We start from the raw sequence: 25393 nt of genomic DNA, 5'->3' as shown, positions 1-25393 counted from the left end.
TCTAAATTATGATCTTAACTCAAAGCAGCCTATTTTTCATCAAACAGTGCTAACCTTTAAGAAAAAATGTGCTGTGAAATTTCAAAGCCAGATACAAAATCAGATCATCTTTGTGAGAAGACAGATTTGGAGGTTTTCAGATTTCACTGTGAATATTTCTTACAATCTGCTTTACTATAAACAGTACACGCTGGCAAGCAGCAAACCCCTGTAGGTTAGCCTCGCATCATATATTGTCAGAGTATAAATCAAGTGTGGGATTTTTTTCAAAGCACTCTGAGTTAGTCACCCTGCTCCCATTAAGATGAATGCTAAAACTCCCTAGCAGGGGTGGGCCTTGAACACAAGGTTGTACAAAAATTTGCTGGAACCCCTGAGAATGATTGTAAGTGGCCAGTTAAGACACCATACACTTGACTGACACCAGATTGTGTTGATCCCTTTTTCCAGTGCTCATTCTAATACAGTTATGCCATTTACTTTGTGGATTAAAAATCCCTGGGAAGTACTTCTGTGTTCAGCAAAATCCAACTCCAATCTGTTCAATCTTGTATTGAGCTGTGACATTCTGAGTAAGTTTCCCAGACCTGAAGAAGCACTCTGTGTAAGCTCAAAAGCTTGTCTCTCTCACCAACAGAAGTTGCTCCAGTAAAAGTTATTGCTTCACTGCCATGTCTCTTGAATATTATGGGACCGACATGGCTACAACTACACTGCATACAAACTCCAACCCCCTGAGACTGGAGCTTGAGAGATGGTCTGAGCATTGTCCAGCTACTCTCTACACGATTCCAGATCCAGCATTTCCCCATGAATTTTGCAAATTTTGCAGAGTGGATCCCAGTTGTTTAATGCAGAACAGTCCACTATAAAGAGGGGCCAGGACCAAAGCCAAAGTCAGCAGAGCAACACAACAAGTCAATGGTGAACTCTGCCAAAAAAAATTTCCATTTCATAATTTTGTAGCCAAATAGAAAAGCCAATTGTAATAAGTTCTTTTGTGTTTTCAGTTCAGAAGCATCAGTTTGATTCATCCTTCTTGAGTTTCCCACTATTGGAGTGACTGGGAATCTGCATTGCTGGCAATGAATTGATACTAAGTTGTATTTAATGAAGAAATGATCGTGTTTTAATAGCAAAGTCAAGGTCCTGAAAAGAAAATGCAGATAACTTTCGCATTCAGTTATCCTTACTGTCATTTTTGGTTTTAGTAAATGCTGAGACTTAGTTGATCTGAGTTTGTTTGTCTAAGGCTTATTGTTTTGCTATATGGCCTCCCGCCCTTCTGTCCATTTAAAGCATTCTTGCTGAAAATCTGGACTGCATCAGTAATGACCTCTTTGACTATTCACCCAAAAGGACTACAGAGCAATTTTAAAAATGCTATTCAAATGATATACAGGAAACTCTCTATTCAACACTGAAATGCAGTTGAATCTGGGCTGGACACAACAGGCACTTTGGCAGAGCATAGTAACAATGTATAAAAGTTTTGGGAAAGAAGTGAAGAAGAGTACTAGGTCTCACTTTATATTCCATTTATACATAGTTTATGAAAGGTTAATAAATACTTAACAGATGATTTATTAACTGGTTCATCAATTGCAATAGATGGTTATAGTGTCCATAAATTACTTATATTCATGGTTTATAATCTGCAACACCTTTTATGTGCTCAGAACTATCTACACCACTACATCTATAAATCATGTCACTAACATGCTTGTAACATGTATTAGCCACAGGCAATCCATTTACAAATGGAGCTTTAATGTGACTGAATACTGTATCCAATTGAAACAGCAGAAGGAAAATATAGGAAGACATTATGTAATGACTCAAGTTAGAAATTGGCCAAGCTGCCACAGGGGGAGTGATGTTAACCCTGAAAACTGCCAGGGGACTTTTTACTGAGCGCGGTTACTCATCCAAGACCGCAGTGTTATGCCTTTTTGGAAAGAGAGCATCTTGCACAGTGTGGTGCCTCTTAACACATGCTGGGTACCAATTGAATAATAACACAATGTGCCAGCAATGCTAATTTGAGGAGCAAGTTGTTATTGCTTGGTGGGTGAAATGGGGCCCAAAATCCTAAAGTCTGGGTTCAGACAAAACCTGTATTGAGTTCAAAGTGCAGTGGGAGTGAAGATTTCAAGTTTGAGCTCACAGCTAGTAAAAATGCAAAGAATTATATAAATCTTAATTGAATTAGTTCCTCTGAGAATTACAAAGGGGTGAATTATGGCAGCTATAGCTCACGATCTGTGTGAGAGAGGGCACTATTCCCCCTAGTGTGCTTATGTAGAGTGTGGCTGTAATTTGGCTGCAAACCTGGGAAATGCAAAGTGGGGGCCCAGAAAGGATCTAGACTGGATCGGGCTGTGATCCCCACACTCTATACGTATTAGAATGATGTCACTATGAGGAGGGCTGGCTACACCTTCTTGTCATCTCTCTGGTACCCTGGAGGATTATGATTTAGGACATGTCTACACTGCAGTCAGGAGACACACTTGAGGTAGTCAGATGAAAGCTAGCTCAAGTAACAATAGTAGTGATGCTGTGGCAGGATGGACGGCTGCAAGGACTAGCCCCGGCTGCCTAGGAACATATGTGAGAACCTCTGCCCATCTTGCCTTGGCTTCGCTGCTGTTGTTACTTGAGCTAGTTTTGATCTAGTTATCAAAGCTAGCTCGGGTATGCCTACGTGTGCTCTAGCTGCAGGGTAGACATTACTCTTATGCTAGCACACTGGTTTTTGTGCTCTTCTGTACTTGTAATCCCATCCCATATGATTTCCATAATTGTGCCTAATGATTTTACATCCTCCACCCTCCAGAGCTCAGCGTTGCTCCCTTTGTTCTTCTTGAATGAGCTTGGACAATACACAGTAGGATTAAAAGGCAGCCTGCTTGGATAGATGTGCTGGGATTGTTTGCAGCTGACTTCTTCCTAGCTATAAGAAAATGAGACCTGGAACACAGCCCAGATTCCAGAGCGAATATGCTATCCTGACAGCTACAGTGCAGAAGTCCCTCAGGGCAATTAGATAAGGTGGCTTCACTTCTGTAATATACAAGGAACAGCTTTGAATCGGCAGAAATTTGGATCAGTTTTGCTGCTTAAGAAGTTTAAATGGCACAGAGGAGTCTTAATACAGAGCTCGGGTTATGATACACTGACTGCTCCTGCATCTTCTCGGAGATAAAATTGTAAATGTTTTGTCTAGGTGAGCCACAGGCTATGTCTACACTATGGATTTTGCAGTGGCACAGCTGCATCACTGTCAGGTTGCCTTCTCTGATGAGATAACTGCTCTTTGTCGACGTGAGAGAGCTCTCCCACCAACATAATTATACCACCCTGAGTGAGTGGCGGTAGCTGTGTCTCCCACTGATGTAGCGCTGTTCACTCCGGCGCTTTTGTCAGTGAATCTTATGTCGGTCAGAGGGGTGTTTTTTCACACCCCTGTCCAACACAAGTTTTGCCAACAAAAGTGCTGGTGTAGATAAAGCCACATGCATGGTGTCAGTGGGAGCTAAGTATCAATCTCCCCCTATTATTACTGCAGATGTCAGCTCAGCTGCAAAACTCCTCTTGATTTGATTTTTCTCCAGCTTGGGGCTCCAAAGGTTGTCCCTATGTTAAAATGATTCTTTTGTTCTGGGACCTGATTGCCTTCTATGATCAAATAACTGACACTGTGGATCTGTGGAAAGTAGTGGATGTGATATACCTTGACTTTAGCAAAGCTTTTGATATGGTCTCCCCCAGTATTCTTGCCAGCAAGTTAAAAAAGTATGGATTGGATGAATGGACTATAAGTTGGATAGAAAGCTGGCTAGATTGTCGGGCTCAACAGGTAGTGGTCAATGGCTCCATGTCTAGTTGGCAGCCGGTATCAAGCAGAGTGCCCCAAGGGTCAGTCCTGGGGCCGTTTTTATTCAATGTCTTCGTTAATGATCTGGATGATGCGATGGATTGCACCCTCAGCAAGTTCACAGATGACACTAACCTGGGGGAGAGGTAGATACACTGGAGGGTAGGGACAGGGTCCAGAGTGACCTAGACAAATTGGAGGATTGGGCCAAAAGAAATCTGATGAGGTTCAACAAGGACAAATGCAGAGTCCTACACTTAGGACAGAAGAATCCCATGCACTGCTACAGGCTGGGGACCAACTGTCTAAGAGGCAGTTCTTTAGAAAAGGACCTGGAGATTACAGCAGCCAAAAAGCTGGATATGTGTCAACAGTGTGCCTTGTTGCCAAGAATGCTAATGGCATATTGGACTGCATTTGTAGGAGCATTGCCAGCAGATCAAGAAAAGTGATTATTCCCCTCTATTCAGCACTGGTGAGACCACACCTGGAGTATTGTGTCCAGTTTTGGGCCCCAGGCTACAGAAAGAATGTGAACAAATAGAAGAGAGTCCAGTGGAGGGCAACGAAAATGATTAGGGGGCTGAGGCACATGACTTATGAGGAGAGGCTGAGGGAACTGGGGTTATTTAGTCTGCAGAAGAGAAGAGTGAGGGGGGATTTGATAGCAGCCTTCAATTACCTGAAGGAGGATTCCAAAGAGGATGGAGCTTGGCTATTCTCAGTGGTTGCAGATGACAGAACAAGGAGAAGAGGCCTCAGGAAAAACCATTTCACTAGGAGAGTGATGAAACACTGGAATGGGTTACCTAGGGAGGTGGTGGACTCTCCATCCTTAGAGGTTTTTAAGGCCCGGCTTGACAAAGTCCTGGCTGGGATGATTTAGCTGGGAATTGGTCCTGCTTTGAGCAGGGGGTTGGACTAGGTGACCTCCTGAGGTCTCTTCCAACCCTGATATTCTATGATTCTATGTCATAATACAACATGGCACTGCTCAGTTGTGACACACAACGGTTACAGAACACAGATTGTTCTATTACTCTCTACCTCATGTGATACCACAGGGCCAGAGGGCAGCAGGAGAGTGATTGATGGGAGGTATACAAACCCCAGGATGATCAGAGCCTTATTGCCTGTAGACTAAGGAAAGGTTACTACAGGTTAATTAGAGCACCTGGAGCCAATTAAGGCCCCACCTGAGACCTAATAAAAACCTCTGCTTCAGTGAGACAGGTGGATGGAAGGAGAGCTGACTGTAGTTTGGAGGTGTACTGGTGTTGATCAAAGGATTAGAATACCAAGGGAAGGGAGCCCCCACCCAAACAGGGCAGAGGGACTCCCCCAGCATAGACAACCAAGAGAAACCCTGCCCAGGAGGAAGAGGGTAAGAAACCTGTGAAGCCAAAGGGGTTGGGACCTGAGTAGGGGGGTGAACTTGAGTCCCTTCCCCGCTCTCCTTCTCTCCCCCTCCAGGGCACTTGAGGAGCCCAGGACAAGGACTAACCCTAACCCTGACCCACCACACCAAGGAGAAGCATGGACCCACCACAATAACATTGACCATTTGCCACACTCAGCTACAAAAGTAGCTTTGCTGCCCATAGCCATGGGTCATATGGAGCTGCAGAACTTCCTGACTCCACCAAAAGGTTTCTGGGAGTATGGACAAGGGTAACCCTTGTTGCATATCCTTTGTGTTCAGGAATGTCATCAGTCTTTCCCATCATTGCTATTGTTGGTTCAGCTCCAGTTGCACCAACACTGGAAGTAAGATTGTAGCCAGGAATCCAGGAGTCTGCTGGTGCTTTAACCACACATTATCTAACCATGCTTGCTCAAAGCAGGTCTCTGGTCACTGTGGTACTTAAAATGTCTAAGCTAGCACTCCCCTTGCTGCTACCCACCAGTAGAGATGGGGTAGTATCCAGCAGTAGGAAGAACGTCAGCAAGGCCTTGAGGAACACCAGGGCTGTGATTGTGACTAGCATGCCCAATCCAAGCATGCTAGATTTCCCCACTGGTGCAGGACTAGACACAGTCTAGTTAAGCATTTGTGTCCATCTTGCAAGCTAGTATTGTAGAGTGTGGGACAGACACATGGGGACTGGGACAGTTTGGCAGATTTCTAGGAAAATGGTCAAAATTTGCCATATGGGAAGTTTTCCTTCCTCTGAAAAATACGGTTTCATCAAAACCAAATTTTCCACAGGGAAATTTCAACTCAGGTGAAAACTTTTTATTTTTCCTGCAGAAGATGTTGAAATGAAAATTTTTGTTTCAAGTCCACTTAAAATGTTTCATTTCAAGTTTTTGGTTTAAAAACCCCAAAATATATAAAGTTGAAACAGAACAAAAAAATTCATTGTTTTGAAGTGTCAATTCAAAATGAAAATCTTTCTTTTTTTTTTTTTAATCAATTTGAAACTTGCCAGAGGAAAACTGAGACCTTGGACTGAAAAATTTCAAACCAAGGCCTAGTCTGCATTACAAGGTAAGGTCGATGTAGGCTGCCTTGCATTGTCCTAGCTGTGGAAGTGTCTTCATTTAAATTTGGTTCCTGATGAGGTAACTGCCTCTCTGTGCCAGTTTAGTAACACCACCTCCACAAGCGGCATAGAGTCACGATTGATGTAGTGAGGTCAACGCAGCATCAGTGTAGACACTGCATTGCTTACATCGATTGATACTGGCTTTTGGGAGTCATCCCACAATGCTCCACACTGCCAGTATAATCGATGGAAGCATTCCTGGTGAGGACATGCACTGCTGACAGAAGGAGCAAAGTGTAGACGTGCATAAGCGATATAACTACGTGGGCTGCTGTATGCTGACATGTTAGGTTGACTTAATTTTGGAGTGTAGACAAGTTCCAGGACTCTTCGTTAGAAATTTCTTTCAGGAAGAAATTGTCTGTTGTCTGACCAGCTCTAACCAGTCCTCGTTATTACAGATGCGAGGCAAATAATCCATTTCATCTTTGCCTTAGAGTCGTTCCAAGTCGTGGTGAGAGGAAATGGTTTCCGACATGCCCGGAACGTCGATCGAGTGCTCTGCAGCTTCAGGATCAATGAAACGGTTACTGTCAGTGAGTAGTTTGTTATTATACTGTCACTAGTGGCTGTTTTCCTCCAAAAGACTTTGACAGTTCAGTTTCTCTGGGATTATTGACCTGAGAGGGAGAGCTCTTCAATGTAGAATGTTGCAGCTCAGGGCTAGTGCCTGTGTTGCAGTGAACTGAAAGAAAACCTCTCTCTGGGCATGGCTTAGTCAGATATGAATGAGCAGGGAGGTGCACACCAATGGGGGACTAACACAGTTTGGTGGACAGGCAGTGTGAATGCAGAGTGCTGTATCCCAAATAAAAACACATCTAAGTTTTCCTGGCAACCACGGCAGCCTTTGCCGCATCTTGCATGGGTGGAACAGAGCTGGCCCCAAGAGGATTTTGTAGCTAATAGCTAAGAACTGCATAAATTGGCTCCAGATCCACTGAATAGTTCAGCACTCTTTTCGCTGCTGCTATGTTCAATATGGGCAAAAGACAAGGCGGCCTATTCTGTTGGTTTAAAAGTTAAACAGATTATGCCAAGCAGTAAAATTTGAGAGACACTCATCCTTCCTCCCGACTCCAGACCTCTGTCAGGAAAATGGAAAGGACCCTTATCCATTCCTGAGCTCACAAGAAAGATTTGATGCACTTTTAGGAGTTCCATCGGTAAGAGATGATGTTCATGTCACATGATAAACCCAGTGTTTTGCCTGTATTAGACCTGTGACTGTGAGTATATGAATGGAGATACTTTAATTGTGGGGCGGGGGGGAGATATCCTTACGTATGTATATGGGGGTTCCTGTGTAGATATTATGGGAAGGGTGAGTCTAGAGTGGATCTGTTTCTCCTCTTGCTTTTTATTATTTGTATGCCTAGGAGCCCTAGTCATAGATCTGGACCCCATTGTGCGAGGCACTACACAAACACAGAACAAAAAGACAATCCCAGCCCCAAAGAGTTAACAGTCTTTGAGACTTGCCTTATACCAGTGTAACTCCATTGGCCTCAGTGGTGTGACTCTTACTTTATATTAGTAGAAGAGAGAGTTAGGCCCAGTGTGTAACAAGCAGTCAGTGCTTTGGGCTTCACCTGGATGAAAGGAGCTATTGAGTCATAGATATTTTTATTTTCTGTCTGTTCTGGTATTCTTGTGAGTCAGCTAGGGTTTGAGAACCATTTCTAACACCATAAGAGAGGGGAGAATTCATCTTGCATAATGTGGAACCAATGCAAAAGCTGATAGATTGAGAACAGGGCTTGATCCTTCAAAGAATAAGAATTTTTTCTCTTACAATACATCAAAGCCAAATGACCGAGCACTGGATTTGCTCACTCTTGTTTGACAAAGCTGCATCAAGCTGGACAGCTTTCCTGGCAGCAGAGATTTCCTGATCCTTGTAATAGCCCAAGTGCTGATGATGGCACTGAACAGTGTTGAGCTAATTGGCTGATTCAAAGGAAATTAAAACCAAATGCTTGCACACAGAACTCATCTGAGCACATTGAAGGTCCCACTTCTCCCTTTGGGTGTCTGTGTAATTTGCTAGTTAAAACCTAAGAGCGTCTTACCGTGGCTGTCTGCCTTGCAAAGAATGGGGGTAAGAGGTCAGAACAGGTATGCTTGTGAGTCTGAGACTTAAGGAGTGTAACTTGTGTCTACTGGTCTGCCAGACATTCCTAGAAGGCAAAGTTCCTGGTTCTTCCAGTGTTCTATTGCTTGGTTATAAGCAGGATATTTGGTTGGTCGTAAGTTAACTGTTTCCAACCTGGATTTCTTTTCTCTGAGACAGTAGGAAGGGAAGTAGTAGGGCTCAGGTGAGCACTGTCAGTGGGAAAGCTGGAACAGTGAGGTGGGGAAGGAGACGCAAGCAAAATCACTCACAGGGTGAGTGGGGCTCATTGAAGAGGTGGCTGGTCACCAGATATCAGCATCAGTTGTGCCAACTGGCCAGCGATGGGAGCTACAGCTGCATACTAGATGCAACAGGGGAGAGGTGGGTTTCAAGAGGAAGAACTTCAGAGCCAGCTCTCAGATTCTTGCTTTCCGTTATGAACCCCCAAAATAAAACTGACACATCAGAAAATCCTGAGCTCTGGATCAAGGCCACATGAAAGCACTGAGCCTGGTTTGGCTTCTACCCCAATGATGCGGCTGAGCCACAAAGCGTCCTGCTCAGATCTGAAGTACTCCAAAGCTCAGTGGAGTTCAGATCAAGGGATTGGTTTGGGCCTCTCTCTGTTATGAAGTCTCACGTAGCTCTGCTCTGCAGCTGGGAAGGAAATTACTTTTTTTTTTACCATTCAAATTTAAAGGGAAATGAATCTTTAGTTTCATTTTTGCTGAAAATGTTCTTAGAATCTTGTTTGGGTTTTTATTTAAATTTTTTTTAAAAAGTCAATATAAAGGCAAAAAAAATCAGGTTTTGGTTGCTGAAAACTGAAAATTATTTTAGCTTTCTGGTTTTTGCTTTCAATGAAAAGATGAACATTTTCTACAAAAACAGGATTCTCTCTATGTGAAAATTTCCATTTTGTCAAAAAATGTTGATGGGAAAATTTTGCCTCTCTCTCCTCTATTCCAAGGCCTCATTCCTGAGCATCCTCTGGGTCTGAGATCCTTTTCGGAGCCCAAGGCCTCACAGCCCTTTGACTTATAGAAGAATAGTCATGTGAACATGTTTAGCGGCATTCTAATTCTGGGACCACACAAGGGGAGGATTCACGAAGCACGTGTGTGTGGCGGGCAGGAGAGATTAAGGACTGGACTGGCTGTTAAATTATACCCTAATGCCATTGGTGGCTCCACAGAATCATATGAAATATTGTGAAAGAAGCACAGCAATTTTCTTACAATGCAGCTGTTTTATTGTAAACCCTGTCCTATGCTTGAAGAGCTACAGCTCTGAATGGAAGCAATGTTTACTAAAAAATCTTGGCTGAGAAACCTGAAGGCAGTTGAGGCTCTGCAGAAGAGGTCTGATTTATATTTGGTCTCCTGTTTGCAAGCCATGCTAGTGGTTGATGGGGTACGAGCAGTCTTCTGGGCATGGTGGTCAACAGAGAGGGGACATTGCTTAAGACCCACAAAGCAGACAACGTACATACAACTGCAACTTTATTTGTATGTCTTGGGCACAGTGAAGAACCAGGCCCTCTGTATCTGAATCTGTCCATCAGTAACTTCCTTAATATTTGTGGAAGAGCTGAGAGTAAGACTTGGGTCATCTGACTCCTACCCCGGGGCCTTGACGAACCTTGCAAGCATTTAACTGAGTTAGAACAGTGAAAGTGACAGCAGACTTGGATGACAATGAGTTGGTGCCTAGCTGCTGTCTTGAAAGCTAAATTCCAGTACAGAATGTGCTATAAATGAGATAAAATTAGAGCAGCGATGTGATAATTTTCGAGTCATTTTGATATAACAACACATTGCATGGGGTTAGAGGCAGTCCCTTCTGTAGTACCTTTCATCTGTGGATCCCCAAATCACTCTGCAAACAATGTAAGAGAAGAAAATCACTGAATCCATTGGTTAAATGCATCTGTTTTGGAGGCGGAAGGTGAGTAGCCAGGATAACAGTAAACTTGCACCCCAACACTATACGACAGAAAGTGAAGAATAATTTTTCCAGTGGAAATTACAGGGACAATTACAGGTGGACTGAGTGTAATTGCCCATCTGGATTCTGGAAAGATCATTGCAGCAGACAACCTGTTCTTGCAAGCACGTGCTATTTAGTCATTGCTGACCATGAGCAATCAGGCCCTGCTACATACATAGAAACCAGGTGGGGGGTTTCAGAATTAGAACTTGGGGGTGGGGGGTGAGGGAGGATGGGTCAGTGGTCAGGTTGCTACTCTGGGATTTGGGAGACCTGGATTTTATTCCCTGCTTCACCAAAGACTTCTTTTGTAATCTTTGTCAAGTCACTTAGTCTCTCCAGGCCTCAGTTCCAGCTCTTAGGTTCTCAGACCTTGGAGTAATGGGCATTTTCCTGTTGACCTAAAGTGATGTAGGGACAAGCTCCAACCTCCATGCCTCCCACTGATTGCAACAGAATTTGTACAAACAGCATCCAGGAAGAGAACATGTAGTCTTCAGTGTACAAGGGAAGTCAAACGGCACAAGTGAGTGTGGGGGGAAATATGCCTTCCTGAAAGGAGATGTAGTAACTAAAAACACAGCAGTTTAGGGACAGGAAGGACACCTGGGATGTTGTACTCCACTCCAGATGTTTTTGGAAATTGATACATTTATTTTCTTGCTTTATTTAATGGAAGTTGCTGGACCCCCATCCCACCCTACGTATCTGTGTGCATCACCATCACAAAGCAAACAATGAACTGGCACATGGGCATTAGAGGGGTAATCCAGTAATGAGGCTGCCAGAAAACAAGGAAAAGGAGCACATCCTTGCTAATTTTTATTATTCTCTATTTAGGGAGCTTCTCTGGGACTGTAGGTGTTGTTTTTTATTTTTTGTGCAATGGGCAGGAAGAAAATATGGAGTTTTGAAGAGAGAGATGCAAAGTGAAGAGCCTGATCTGAAGCCTAGAGCTGATTGGGGATTTTCTGACAAAAGATTTTTAAAATGCCAATTTGTCAAAACTGGAACTGTTTACAGGAAGGGGCCAGTTTTAACTATAATCTCCTGATTCAAACACATTTTGAAAAAGAAAATAAGTTTTGAAATTGTTGGAATGTCCTGGTTTGACATTCTCAAAATAGAAAGTTTAGTTTTTTCGGTTCAAAATAACTCTTTGTTTTGAAATTTTAGTGAAATTATACTTTTTAAAAAAAAAAATTAAAAGGTTAACATTGAAATAAAATGTTTCAAAAGTATCAAAATGAAATTTTCAATTGACCCTATCAGAAATATTTTCAGGGTTATTGTTTCACAAAACTTTTTGAGTTTTTGATTTTTCATCATGATCCAGGACAGCAAAACCTTTTGAAATCTCCCGAGGGACAATCAGCTCCATTTTTCACCTCAGTGAGCTCTGGATCAACCCTGAGAAGACCAGTTTAATAAGGAAAACTCAAGTGAAACTGTGAACTGATTTGTGATATTGCAAGAGCATGAGGCAGTTTTGTAATCTTCTGCTTCTTGCTTGCATGTATGTACCTGCCCCTAGAAATTTCCACTACATGCATCCGACGAAGTGGGTATTCACCCACGAAAGCTCATGCTCCAATACGTCTGTTAGTCGATAAGGTTCCACAGGACTCTTTGCTGCTTTTACAGATCCAGACTAACATGGCTACCCCTCTGATATTTTGAAATCTTGTTCTTCCCTCTCTTCCCATGGCTGAGGGGACAAAATCCTTGGTGTGTTGTAGATTCTGAACACTTAACAGTGCTAGGTCTGCCCCGAGAGTTTGGGGTGTTCATATCCTGTGTCCAATTCCAAGTTTTATAGCTTGATCCCATCTTTAGTCAGTAAGTGTGATGGCCAGAATCAAGAAACTCCAGAATAACAGTGGGCAGAAGTGTGTGTGTGTGGAGGGGGCGGAGGGGAGAAAACTTCTAAGTGTCAAAACTGAAAGTCCAGATGCTATTTATTTTATATGAGCCATTTCATCTTTCCTAGTTAACAATAGCATTACCAGTTCCACTCCATCTAGTTTTCACAATGACAGCAGTACAGTGAATCTGCTTTGTCAGTTTCCATAAGAACAAGGAGCAGCTGGGCATTGATTGTGCAGAGCTATGGGAATGTGGCTCCACTAAGTGACTAATGAGGAAGATTCAGTAAATCGAGAGAAGAGTGTTTCCATATATGTTCCTTGTTGCTCTTTTTCCCAGGCCAGATTGATAGTTGAAGGGATTTCAGTTTTGTTTTTTTTGGTGTGTTTTTTTCCCCTGAGTTCGTAAGTTGCTGTTTTGAAACAACTTTATGCTTCAAGAGCTGGGACTCAGAACAAGAACTCTAAATCTGCATTACAGGGCAATTGGAAATATGGTCCTTATCTTGATGTTTGAACTTTAATTCTTTTTTGAAATATTGAAGATACTTAGCATTTTTCATCCAAAATGATCAAAACACCTCCTAGAGACAGATAAGTGTCACTACCCCTATTTTAGAGATGGGGAACCTGAGGCACAGATGGGGCCATGACTTGCGCCAAATGTGTCAGTGGCAAATCTAGGAAAAGAAACTGCATCTGCTAACTCCCAGTCTGTTATCCTAGCCAATGGGGTCTCCGGTGCATCCCTTTTGAAGTTAGTGTTCAGGTTTTCTGAAACATTTTTTCCATTCCTAGGAGATTTTGCATCTGTTTATCTACATAGCTATCTCTCTGTGATCCATACTTGCATGGTTCATATTACTGTAAAGAGCCCCTAGGGTGATATTTGTCCTCCCAACACCACTGTAAGGCAGAGCAGTGCTATTATCACCATTTTTCAAATAGGGAATTGAGGCATAGAAGAGACAAAGTGATTTGCCCAAGATCACTAGCAGAGCTGGACTAGAACCCAGCTTTCTAGAGTCGCAGACTGGCAACCTAACTGCTAGACCATTCTTCTTCTCCCAAGTCTCTGTGAAGACTCTTCAGTAATTTATCCGCGTTTTCCTCCAGAGCAGACTAGAGAATACCATCAGCACTGTCTCATAACAGCTGTGAGATCTGTCACCCTGCAATGTTAACTGTGACACACAATCTGTATTTTAACCTGCCTCTCCTCCGTAATTGTCTGCCTTGGCTTTGGCTAGCTCTGTGGCCAGGCATTCTAGGAAACGTCCAAACATCTTTTATGAAACTGTAATATCATCAGTCAGCTTTATGCTATTCAGTGCATTCTGCCCATTGAGAGATAAAATTCTAGCTTGCCAAGAGGAGGAACCAGTTGAAGTGAATGTCACCTCACTCCCAAACACTGTGACCTGGTACTTAGATGGATTGAAGAGGATTTCTTCCACCACTTTTCTTTGCTTGCTGTATCTAACTATTTATAAAAGCCTCCATCACCATCCGCTGCCAGAAGGGAATAATCGATGGCGTCCCTAGCCTCTGTTTGTCAAAGGGTGGTGATGAACAGCAGGAGAGAGATCACTTGATCATTAACTGTTAGGTTCACTCCCTCAGGGGCCTATACATCTAGCATCTCCCTCCAGTGCCCCTGTAATGTGAAGCCAAAGTCCTCTATTACCCAGAGACCAGGTATAGTGACCATAGAAGTTGTCGCCTCCCAGCCAATATGCATCAACCCTGATCTGAAGAGAAGTCCACTGGGGGCAAAGGCCGTAGCTCAGTCTCTCCCAGGTAGTCCTTGGCACCTTGTGCTATTTGCAGCTGATTATTTTGAGGCAGATACAAGGAAATGGACCGAGACCCATCAACTAGTTTCTCACAGCCCTGGTCTGGATTTGATTTGATTTAACCTAGAGGTGAAAGGTCGCTCACCCTACTGCCAAGCCAAGGAGAAAAGCTAAGACCCGTGAGCGAGCCACCTCCTTGTACTGGAACTCAGCAGAGTCTGTCTGGGGTTCTTGGGCCAAATTCTCTCCCAGTGTAATACTGGTACAGCTATTGTAGCTTTGAGCTGTGCTGACTTGTATCCAGAGAGGATTTGGCCTGTTGTTATTTTTAATGCAGCACTGCAGGCCCAGCCTGCATTCTTGATGTGTTTTTGTGATACTTGGCCGTAACAGGTTTAAAATATGAGTTAACTCAGTTAGGGATTAATGGGAACCATATGGGGGGGCTGGATAGCTTGGCTGTTTTGTTTGTTTGAAACCTCTCAGCACCTGATTATATCAGGCAAGAAGCTTATTTTAAAGATAAGATTAAGCCAGCAGTTCCTAAAACCTTAGATCGGCTGAAATGAGACTCAAAACAAGATAGACAAGACTCACTGAGATCATTAAAGCCATGGAGCTAATAGATTTCAATTTATATTTTATTTGGGATTATACACAGAATCATAGAAATACAGGGCTGGAAGGGACCTTAAGAGGTCATCAAGTCCAGACCCCTGTTCCGAGGCAGGACCAAGTAAGCCTAGACCATCCCTGACAGGAGTTTGTCCAACCTGTTTTTAAAAACCTCCAATTATAGAGATTCCACCACCTCCCTTGGAAACCTGTTCCAGAGCTTAATCACCCTTAGAGCTAGAAAGGTTTTCCTAATATCTAACCTAAATCATCTTTGCTGCAGATTAAGCCCGTTACTTATTGGCAAGGTGTCATAAGCATAATTCCTAATTCTGAACCTTAGAGTCCAAAATGTGGGTGCCTGCATGAAACCTCCAAGCTTAATTACCAGCGTGGATCTGATAGCGCTGCCACCAGCCAAAAATTCTAGTGTTTGGCACACTCTGGTCTCCCCAAAACCTTCTCTGGGGGACCCCAAGACTCAGATGCCCTGAGTCTTACTGCAAAGGGAAATAACTCCCCTCCCCTTGTCTTCTCTTTACTTCCTCCCCAGGCTTCCCCTCCGTGGGTTATCCTGGAAGATTACTGTACTTAAACTCCTTGAATTACAAAACAGAGAGGGCAATTTACCTTCCCCCCTCCTTCTTTTTCCCCCTCCCAGTCTTTCCCTGAGAGAGACCGTAATCCTGGCACAGGGATTTCTATCCCCTAGAGCCTCACTTAGAAAAGAAAATCCAACAGGTTTTAAAAAGAAAAGCTTTATAATAAAAAGAAAGAACGCATAAAAATGCTCTCTGTACAAGTACACTAATATACCGGGTCAATTGCTTAAAAGGAAAATATAATACACTATTAAAAAGCAATACAGTTTAATACCCAGCAACAGTACTAAAAAACAATAGAAGCTTATCTGTCTTTCTACTTTGTATTACATGAGAAAGAATTACAGAAGCTTGAAGAATTCTCGAGCCCAGAGCACAGACAAAAGAGCACAAGACACAGAAGAACACCCAAAAATTCCTCCCTGCTTTGAAAACAATCGGTTTCCTGATTGGTCTTGTCTGGTCAGTGGTTTGTTACCCCTTGCAGTTGCTAATGACTTAACTTTAACTATCTGTTATGACCAAGGTATGATAGTGAGGGTGGTGAGAGAATCAACTTGTTAATGTTCATGACAAGTGAAATAAACAGAGAGACAAATATTGTGAGTGCTAAAGTTGTGGACGTGAAGTGGCCTGAGCTGGCCTGCGATCAGCTGTACATCCACCAGCAGATTTCTGCAAGCAGGGAACTTTGAAACACTTTTCATGAAAGAGGAGTCCTAAGGAGGGAGAGAGTAACTTGTTACTTGCCCTAAGGCCAGAACAAGAAGCATGGTCTTAAATGCCAGTAAAGAGAGGTTAGGTGGCACATTAGGAAAAAGTTCTAACTGTAGGGTGATTAAACACTGGTATAAATTCGCCTAGGAGTTGTGGAACTCCATTCTGAGATTATTTAGAGTAGTAGGATTAATTCTATCAGGATAGTACTATCAGTGGATGGTCTACGACAGTAATTGGTCCTGCCATGAGGGCAGGGGACTGGACTCGAAGACCTCTCGAGGTCCCTTCCAGTCCTAGAATCTATGAATTGTACGGACTCAAATGGATTTATCCAGAGAGATTCTAATTACAATCTACCTGAATCACTCGTGTTGCTAAAAGACTCTCATCTGTTCTTATGCTCCAGGATCGCCTGGATGTCCCAAACAAAATAATGGACTCATTTTTCAGGGCATTGTACATGCACATAACAAGAGACAGTCCCTGCACCAAAGAGTTTACAAGCTGACTAGCCAGACAAAGAGTGTGAGGGAAAATAGAGGTGAAGTGATTTGCCTAAGGTCACACAGCTGGTTAGTAGCAGAGCTGGGGTAGAACCTATGTCTTCTGATGATTAGGCAAGCACTTGGTCCACAAGACCGAATGGCTCCTTACCTTAATGCAGCGGAATGAGCTAGCTAGCCATGGTAAGGTAATAATTGGAGATATACCAATCTCCTAGAACTGGAAGGGACCTCAAAAGCTCATTGAGTCCAGCCCCCTGCCTTCATGAGCAGGGCCAATTTTTGCCCCAGATCCCTAAGTGGCCCCCTCAGTTGAACTCACAACCCTGGGTTTAGCAGGCCAATGCTCAAACCACTGAGCTATCCCTGCCCCCCATAGAGATATCCCTATCTCATAGGGATCCTGAAAAGTCATTGAGTCCAGCCCCCTGCCTTCACTAGCAGGACCACATACTGATTTTGCCCCATATCCTTAAGTGGCCTCCTCAAGGATTGAACTTACAACCTGGGTTTAGCAGGCTAATGGTCAGCCCACTGAGCCATCCCTTTCCTCATGGCGTGGCACCGGTAACAAGGCAGGAGAAAATATCTCAGCGTAGAGACATGACGCCCTGTTTCCATGGGTGCAATTGGTGTCAGAAGAGAGGTGAGAAATGACAGGAACAGGAAGGACCACATATGTATGTGCTGGATACCAGCAGGGAGTGAGGTTTATGGTCCGAACTGCATGGACCAGCATATCCACCAATTCCCCGTGCAATTCCTCCTGACTTTCTTATTTTTACCTTCCATGAACTTCCTGTCTTCCCTCTTCCTCTGGCTGCCTCACACTGACTTACTCTCCACAGCTCCATGTGGCCTGGCCAGCATTAGTGCAAGAGCCTTATGCTCCACAGCTCCTGTTTTCTAATCTGTGTCTGCCTGGTTGACTCACCATCTCGCTTCAAGCCTTTACTGAATACTTGTCTCTCTTCCCCTGCCTAAGCCTCTTAATTGTCCTCTCTCTCTGCCATGGCAGTGTTGAACTCTATAATGGTATAAGCAAACACCATAAAATGTAATGGAATCCAGGTTGTATGAACAATGCTATAGGAAATGCAGCTGCCTTTCTCAGGACAGATTACACAAGCATGGAGTTATGGTAATTAGCTTGGAGTAATGCACCACGTCAGAACAGGCTGTGGATAGAGTACTGGGCAGGGAATTAGAAGGCCTGGGCTTGGCCACTGGTCTGCTGTGTGACTTTGGGCAATTCAGTTCCTCTCTCTCTGATTGTCTGTGTAAGCTCTGTAGGTCAGGGACTGTCTCATGCTCTGTGTTTGTTCCGTGTCTGTTAATAATAACAACAGTAGATATGGAGATGCTGTGATACAGCTCTATAGGACCATGATGGAAATGTAGCATTCTGGAGTTCTTAAAGCTTTCTTTTAAGGAATGATGCTTATTTAGAGCATGTGCTACCCTTCTGAGCCATCAGCTATTAGTGAAAGCAAATTCACTCAGTGGTAATACAATGCCTGCCAAGTGTCATTAGCAGCCTTTTTAAAGCATGTGTTGTCATTTAAAATAAAATCCCAAGCACGACAGATGAACCCACTGGAGAAAACAGATTCCATCCAGATCCTTTCACTATAGCTACAAATCATGCAGAATGTGACATCACAGCACTATACTTTACCGATTCCCTCTACAAACATTCCCTAAATCGCCTCGCAGTGGCTTTGGGTTTCAGAAAACATGGCTTCCTATACAAAGCAGGGAAATTATAGCATGATTTCAGCATGGCTTTCATTACAGCATTAGCAAAACATTCATTTCTTACTGATGGGGTCTTTTAATAGGCAATTTCTCTAGCTCTGAGAACACACCAGTGTGTCTCTTTCTGCATTCCTACCTCCCCACAAACGGGTTTCAAGTCAAAAAAAGGATTTTTTCTTGGAGGGCTACCCTAAGCAGTAGAGTGGGAGGGGAAAAAAATCAGCTAGGATAAACAAAGATCGCTGGTAGATGGTGTGACGATTTCCAAGGTATTTTCTTGACCTCCCTTTTTTTCTTTTTAATCTCTGCCTGATGTCGAACGAATAGCAGAAGAGTTAAAAGGCTCAAGATAGGCTTGTCTTAAACACTTCCCAAAGAAGCATCTAGATTCCAGCACAGAGCAGATGTTCCTGGGGGGAGCCTGTTGCTTCAGGAGTCACTGCAGTGACTATTATTAGAATTTGAATTATGGCACTATACAAGAGATGATCCCTGTCCCCTAAACAATCCAATTATTAAACAAAGAAACAGTGGGTCACATCAAGGTTGGATGATCCTCATGAAGATACTCTAGGCAAGTGAAATAAATGAAGGCTGAAGCACTAAGGCCAAGATGAAAAGACATGATTAGTAGGGATTTGAGACACAGTAAAGAGACCTGATTTTCAGAAAGTGGTGAGCTTTCAGACCCCTTTGCATTGTGTCTCACTCGGAAGGAGAGGCACCCCAAATCATTTGAGAGTTATATACGCTCTTTGAGGGAGGGGTTGTTTTTTTCTGTTCCGTGTTTGTATAGCACCTAGCACAATGGGGCCCTGATCCATGACCAGGGCTCCTAGATGCCACTGCAATGCAAATAATAAACAGTAACAATCACTGGTTAGTTTTTAAAATCCTTGTCTTAGCCTTCATGCAGTCCCCATTCGCTTTTTCCTCCAGTTGTCTCTACAGAGTTAGCTTCTAATCCAAAGCTGGCCTGATGGTTATATGAAAGTAGTTCTACCTTTTTTTGGTGGCTCTGCTTGGGTCATTTTGCTCCTTTATGTTCCATCAAAACATCCATTCTGAGCTTCCTGTGGAGTGCAGCGTGTGTCTGGAATTTTTTTCATCCTAAGGTTACAGATTGAAGAGAGGGCTGGCTCAGTGTAAGGCAATAGGCAGAAGCTCGCCAAGGTCAGAAGCAGAAAGGAACAGTCTTCAAGTGAGGCTCAGTTGGTTTTACAGGCTGTAAATATTCTTTGAGCCAGAGAAGTGTGAATTAAAGGTTAAAGAGTAGATTGCATGAGTTTAAGTGCAGGTGGAAGGTTCCTTATTGCATGAGGGCCTCTATGCAGAGAATAGATTTGCGTGAGCTGCAGCAAGAAAGCTTCCCATACACACACTGCCCTGGAAATGTACCCCTCAGTTAAACGATTGTTTGGTGTCCGTATACCCATTGCCAGTGGCAGCTCCAGGCACCAGTGCTCCAAGCACGTGCTTGGGGTGGCAAGCCACGGGGGGGCGTCCTGCTAGTGCCTGCAAGGGTGGCAGTCAGGCAGCCTTCAGTGGCATAACTGCAGGAGGTCCCCGGTCCTGTGGATTCGGCAGTAATTCAGTGGTGGGTATGCCGAATCCTTGGGACTGGGGACCTCCTACAGGCAAGCCACCGAAGGCAGCCTGCCTGCCATGCTTGGGGCAGCACAAAAGCTAGAGCTGCCCCTGCCCATTGCACCTTGTCTTCTCTACTGAGACGGCCAACAAGGACATTTTGAACCATTGCACTGATTCCTGTTTAGATTTGTAAGCTCGTAAGGTCAGGAAATCTGTATTATTTTATGTGGATAATGCATCTAGCACAATGGGGCCTTTAGGCAGGACTGTATTAAGAGAGAGTTCCTGACCTTAAAGAGCTTACGATCTATTCTAAATCAATGAAATGGAGGCTCAGAGAGGTGAAGTGACTTTCCCAATGATGCACAGCTGGTCCATGACAGAGCCAGGCATAGAATTCAAGTCTTTTGTCTCCCACCTAATGCCCTGACTACCTGATTACTCTACCACCAATGGCTCTTCCATGTATCTTGTGAACTGAGACAAGTCCCAAGCCACAAAGTCCAAAGATTGTTAATGTTTTGGCCTGTCTCTCCCTGCAGAGGAACACAGCCCCTTCTTCTGAAGCCTGGAAAGAGGAGCAGCATCATTTCAAATGCATCTTGCACAGACAAACTGAATAGCAGATGAAAGGCATTTTTGTTTTATTTCCCAATGCAGTTTTCCAGGAAGGAGTCAGATGACTAGAGTTATGCAAACCAAATGGATCATCTTTTGTTTTGGGGCGGGGCGGGGGAAGAAGTTAGTTACTCATTTCTGCGGTGAAACAAAACATTCTCCAAACAAAACAATCCCTCCCCATAGCGAAACCTACCAGCTATGAGCTAGGGTAGGCCCTGGGGACTAGAAAACAGATAAACCTTCTAGAGGAGAGTAGATTTAATTTCTGGAGAAGAAATGGAGTGGGGAGGAGAAGAGAGAAACAAAATACTTGTGAAATATTCTCAGCAAAAAGCCCTGCAAAACAAAAGCAGCTTTTAGTGCTTTAAATGCTGGAGAGTGCATGTTCTTTGCCTTTTATCATGGTGTTTTAGAAGAAGAAAGTGGCCTGTCTGACTGACGAGACCCCATTCTGCTATCACATGCATTGATAGGGTTCATTAACTTCACTAGAGTTACTCCTGATTTACAGTGGTATAAGTGAGAATAGAATCAGGCTCCTCAGGGTGTTTATGGTCCCAGGGCCTCATTCTCCTCTGTCTTGCACCCGATTACACCTGTGTGAGGTGGATGCGAAAGGTCACCTATAGATTGTATACCTCCTGCAGTCCAACTCTGATCTCCACTTAGCTTACACGTGGCTTAAAGGGTCTGTAGCTAGTGTTGGGAAATCCTCTGATGCTGTAAAGCCAGCCTCTCAGCCAACCTCCTTCCAACCCACCCTCGCATCCTCCCAAAGCAAGAAGGTTGTCAATGTATTTCCCTATACCCTGGCAATCCCCTTGGGGGTCTGGGCAGAGTAAGTGTGGCACCAAGTTAGCACCTGGTGGGCACAGGTTCAGGAGAGTAACAGTGGCTTAAAACCAACTCTCATCCGCTGAGCCTTGTGCACAAAATCCAGATGCCAAGCTCTGACCCATCACTGAAAATAATGGAGTTCATCAAAATTTTTCTTTCACAACTTATTTTTGATAAAAATGGAAATGTGTGGGAAATGTCCAGCTCTGGCAACATTTTTTAGTTTTCTGGTCAACCCCCCACCCCCAAACCTCTGAAACTTTATTTTGTTGTTGCAGAAAGCCTCCCAACCCCTCCCCCTGCTTTTTTAAATGAAAACTTCTTAAGAAAAATTTCATGAAAACAAACTTTTTTTCCCCATTATTGTTGAAATTTTCCATGGGAATAAAAAGAAACGTTTCCCAACTGGCTTTGGAAAATCTTCTTTCAAAATGCGCTATAGCAGGAAAACACATGAGGGTGTCAGATGTACTAGGAGGGTACCATGGAACAATACTGCAAAATAATATATATTTATCTTCAATAAGAAAAGCTGCCATAGAAATGTCATGGAAAGAATTCTCTTCTGCTGTTGTTTGCTTCCAGCCCCTGGAGGGTTTTATGTTGCTAGCTGCAGGGCCATAAAAACCCTGTGATCAGTATCTGCTTCACCTCCTCAGAACTTCATGGGGTTGCAGGAAAATGTGCTGTACTGCCTCATTTCCCAATGAGCTCTGCTGAGCTAACCACTGAGGAGAGGGCCATGGTTTCACAGAGGGTTACTGTGGGTTGGCCTGCACCAGGGGAAACAGCTGCAGTGTGACCAATGAAAGTTTAAATGAGGTCAGAAGCTACTGAAGAAAATCTTTGCTGGACATTTGCAGCACTCTGTTCAGCTTCAAAGTTTGCCTCTTTCTGATGCTCTTTGGGGCAGGGACCGTCTTTTGGTTCTGTGTTTTGTACAACACCTAGCATGATTGGCGAAAAGAGCAGGGGGTCCTAGTCCATGACTAGGGCTCCTAGGAGCTCTGGTCATACAACTAACAAATACTGATAATCAATTTGGAATTCCAACTTGCTCAAGATTCCCTGAAAGCAGAAGGCCAGATTTTCAAAATAGCTCAACTCCTACTTAGGATCCTACCTTTTTTTTTAGGGATGTTCCATACCTACCAGCTGCTGTTGCTTTTAGTGAGAGGTGATGTGGCCTAGAGGATAAAGCGCTAGACTTGGACTCAGGAGCCCTGGATTCAGTTCCCAGCCCTGCTGGTTGACCTTGGATAAGTCTCTGGCCCCCTCTGTGCCTCAAGTTTTCCCATCTGTAAGATGGGGATAATTATACTGATCTCCTTTGTAGTATACATTGAGATCTACTGATGAAAAGTGCTAGGTATTATTAATAGTTTTTGGATGCAGAACATTTCTTAAAATCTGACCCCCAAGTGTTGTCCAATTTATTGTAAATTTTGAGTGACAAATTGCCATGATTATGAAGCAACCAGCTATAGAGAGAGAGAGAGGTCCAGATTCTCTCTTTTGCTGAGATCCACCCCTTCCCTTCCTCATCATGTCCCCTCTATGCCAGGATAGGGGAGCTGGCATAGGAACTGTCTTTGTCAATTTATATGAGTTGGGAGTTCTCCTGCACTCGGGGTTTCTCAGCTAGCCATTTAGGGCCAGATTCCGTCAGGCAGGGCAAAGTGGCCAGAACAGGGGGAGAGAATCTAGCCCATACTGTCCAAGCCTGAGCTGTGAAGACAATTTTTGTGTTCTAGCAATGAGAGTAGCACTCAGTCATGTAGGGTTCAGGCTATAGTGTCAGGTTGAATGAAATTTCCCATGAAATGGACATTTCCTTTTTTAGCCACTTCTAGTTATAAACAACCTCTTGTGATGCTGGGACTCAATATAGCAATAATGAACCCTTTATAAGCTATGTAAAGGGATACCTTTAGTACACAGCACTTCTGTTTTGCTTTCTCCTTGAGGATCTCAAAGCACTTTACTACCCTGAATGAAGTCCCCAATAAAGATAAAGATTATTATCATTATACAGCTAGGAAAACTGAGGGATGGAGCATTTATAGAATTTGCCCAAAGTCAGACAGGTCCCAAACCAGAAAAATGTGGGTAACTTTATGCATGTAAGCTGTTCCATTGATCTCAGTGGAACTATTCATGTGCTTGAAGTTATTCATCTGCACAGCTGCTTTGCTGAGATATGGGTTGCAGTTACTTATTGGTAGAATCAGGAACAGAAGCCGGATCTCCCTACTTCCGGTGCTAGGCTTTAATGGTTATACTAGTGATATTACAGTGATGAACATGTTATGAATGCCTAGACAGATGCGTGCACGTGCTGACTGTTTTTTCTCTTGAGCCAGGAAATCAGTTCAGGTGAAATAGATAACCTGAACCTCATTCAAACCCTAGAATCATAGCGTCCTAGAATATCAGGGTTGGAAGAGACCTCAGGAGGTCATCTAATCCAATCCTCTGCTCAAATCCTTAATCCCTTCTGAGGGTTGAAAAGTTAAAAATTTAGATTACCATTTCCAAAGAGTTCTAAGGGAGTTAGGAGTGTCGATGGGAGTTGGATGCTTAATTCCCATAAGGCTCTTTTGAAAATCCCAATCTAAATTCCCTTCATTGCAGTCTGACCACTAGATTTCCACCCCCACTCCATGTGTTTATATATAGGTTTGGCACAATTTGATTTTTTTAAAATAATTTTGAGAGACATCTATTTGTAATCTTCCTTTTATTTGTATCTATCTAAATTTTCACAGTTGCACAAGACTATGGACTTGAAGCAATTTTTTCCCTATTTTTATCAACTTAAATTTTCACAGTTGTCAGCTAGGAGAGGGTCAACCAATAATTATTTAATGACAGTTTGATGCTGATATTAAAAAAATAAGGTTTGATAACCATTAAAACACAAATTGTCAACAACGCATGTCAAACTGTACAAAATAAATATCTTTACATTACACTCTAGTAAGTTCTCAAGCACCATATTTCTCACTTTATTTAACTCTACATTTCAGCTATTATCAGTGGAAATATTTCCTCATCAGTTTGTATGTGTACAGTGAAACAGACATTTACTGGTGTTTACAGATAAAAATCGAATCCTTCAAAGCCTATTTATATGCCATGAGAGAGAATTAAGATGTAAAATTTACGGTAATCCTAACTTCTAAATGATGCATTACCAATCTCCTCACACATCAGACCACTTTCTCTCTTTCTTTCTCCAGATGAGAAACCTTTCGTAGTAGAAGATACCTATTTGCTCTGTCCAGCACCTGTATTACGAGAAGTTGGCATGTAAGTTTTTAGAGAGACCCTCCAGCATTTGAAATTGACTGATCCCATTTATTGCCTGAGGAAGAATAATTGATTTGCCTGCTTTTAATTAACACACATCCCTGTATTCGCTATTAAACTGGACCATAGTTCCTCCTTAGCCCACAAATTCCACGCAGGAAAACTGAACCACAGTCTGTTGGTCATGTATGGACATGTCAGGACTGACTAGATCTTCTCTTAATTGTAAAACAATAGCCTTAGAAGCTCTCTCTGAAATTATTTCAATAGTGTAAAGCTAGACAGTGAGGTATTGAGCCTCCAATGCTCCTGTGACTCAAGATATGATCCAAACAAAGGGATTTTGTGAAAATCTGCTGATCTTTGGGAGTTGGGAGACAGTAAAAAAGGGGGAGAACTGGTCATAAGACAGAAGGGGCCAAGTCCTGCCCTCTTCCATTTAAAAATCCAGATCCAGATCCAGAGCCATTCAAGTCAATTGATTTGAATTGGCATTGACTCAGTTACCGTTGACTCTTCTCCCACTTATGTGAAGAAGGATGGTATGATTGGCTCAAAGCATGGGAGACAATGCTGAATTAGTTTGGCTCTGACTGCCTATATTGCACAGCTCTAGAAGTTCTGCAGCGCATCATCATTC

General features: G+C 43.2%; 1 protein-coding gene across 2 annotated transcripts in view; it reads left to right on the top strand.

Annotated features, from left to right (window-relative positions):
• ANTXR1 (ANTXR cell adhesion molecule 1) overlaps positions 1–25393 on the top strand; it is a 207221-nt gene that overhangs the window by 49059 nt on the left and 132769 nt on the right. For both annotated transcript variants that reach the window (XM_032786627.2, XM_032786634.2), the window contains exons 10-11: positions 6867–6965; positions 24684–24753. In XM_032786627.2, the coding sequence (XP_032642518.1) occupies positions 6867–6965; positions 24684–24753 (169 nt within the window). The remainder of the gene's footprint in view (positions 1–6866; positions 6966–24683; positions 24754–25393) is intronic.

This window comes from Chelonoidis abingdonii, chromosome 2, assembly GCF_003597395.2.
Source record: "Chelonoidis abingdonii isolate Lonesome George chromosome 2, CheloAbing_2.0, whole genome shotgun sequence".
Lineage (NCBI taxonomy): Eukaryota > Metazoa > Chordata > Testudines > Testudinidae > Chelonoidis > Chelonoidis abingdonii.
This window is presented reverse-complemented; position numbering and strand designations above follow the sequence as displayed.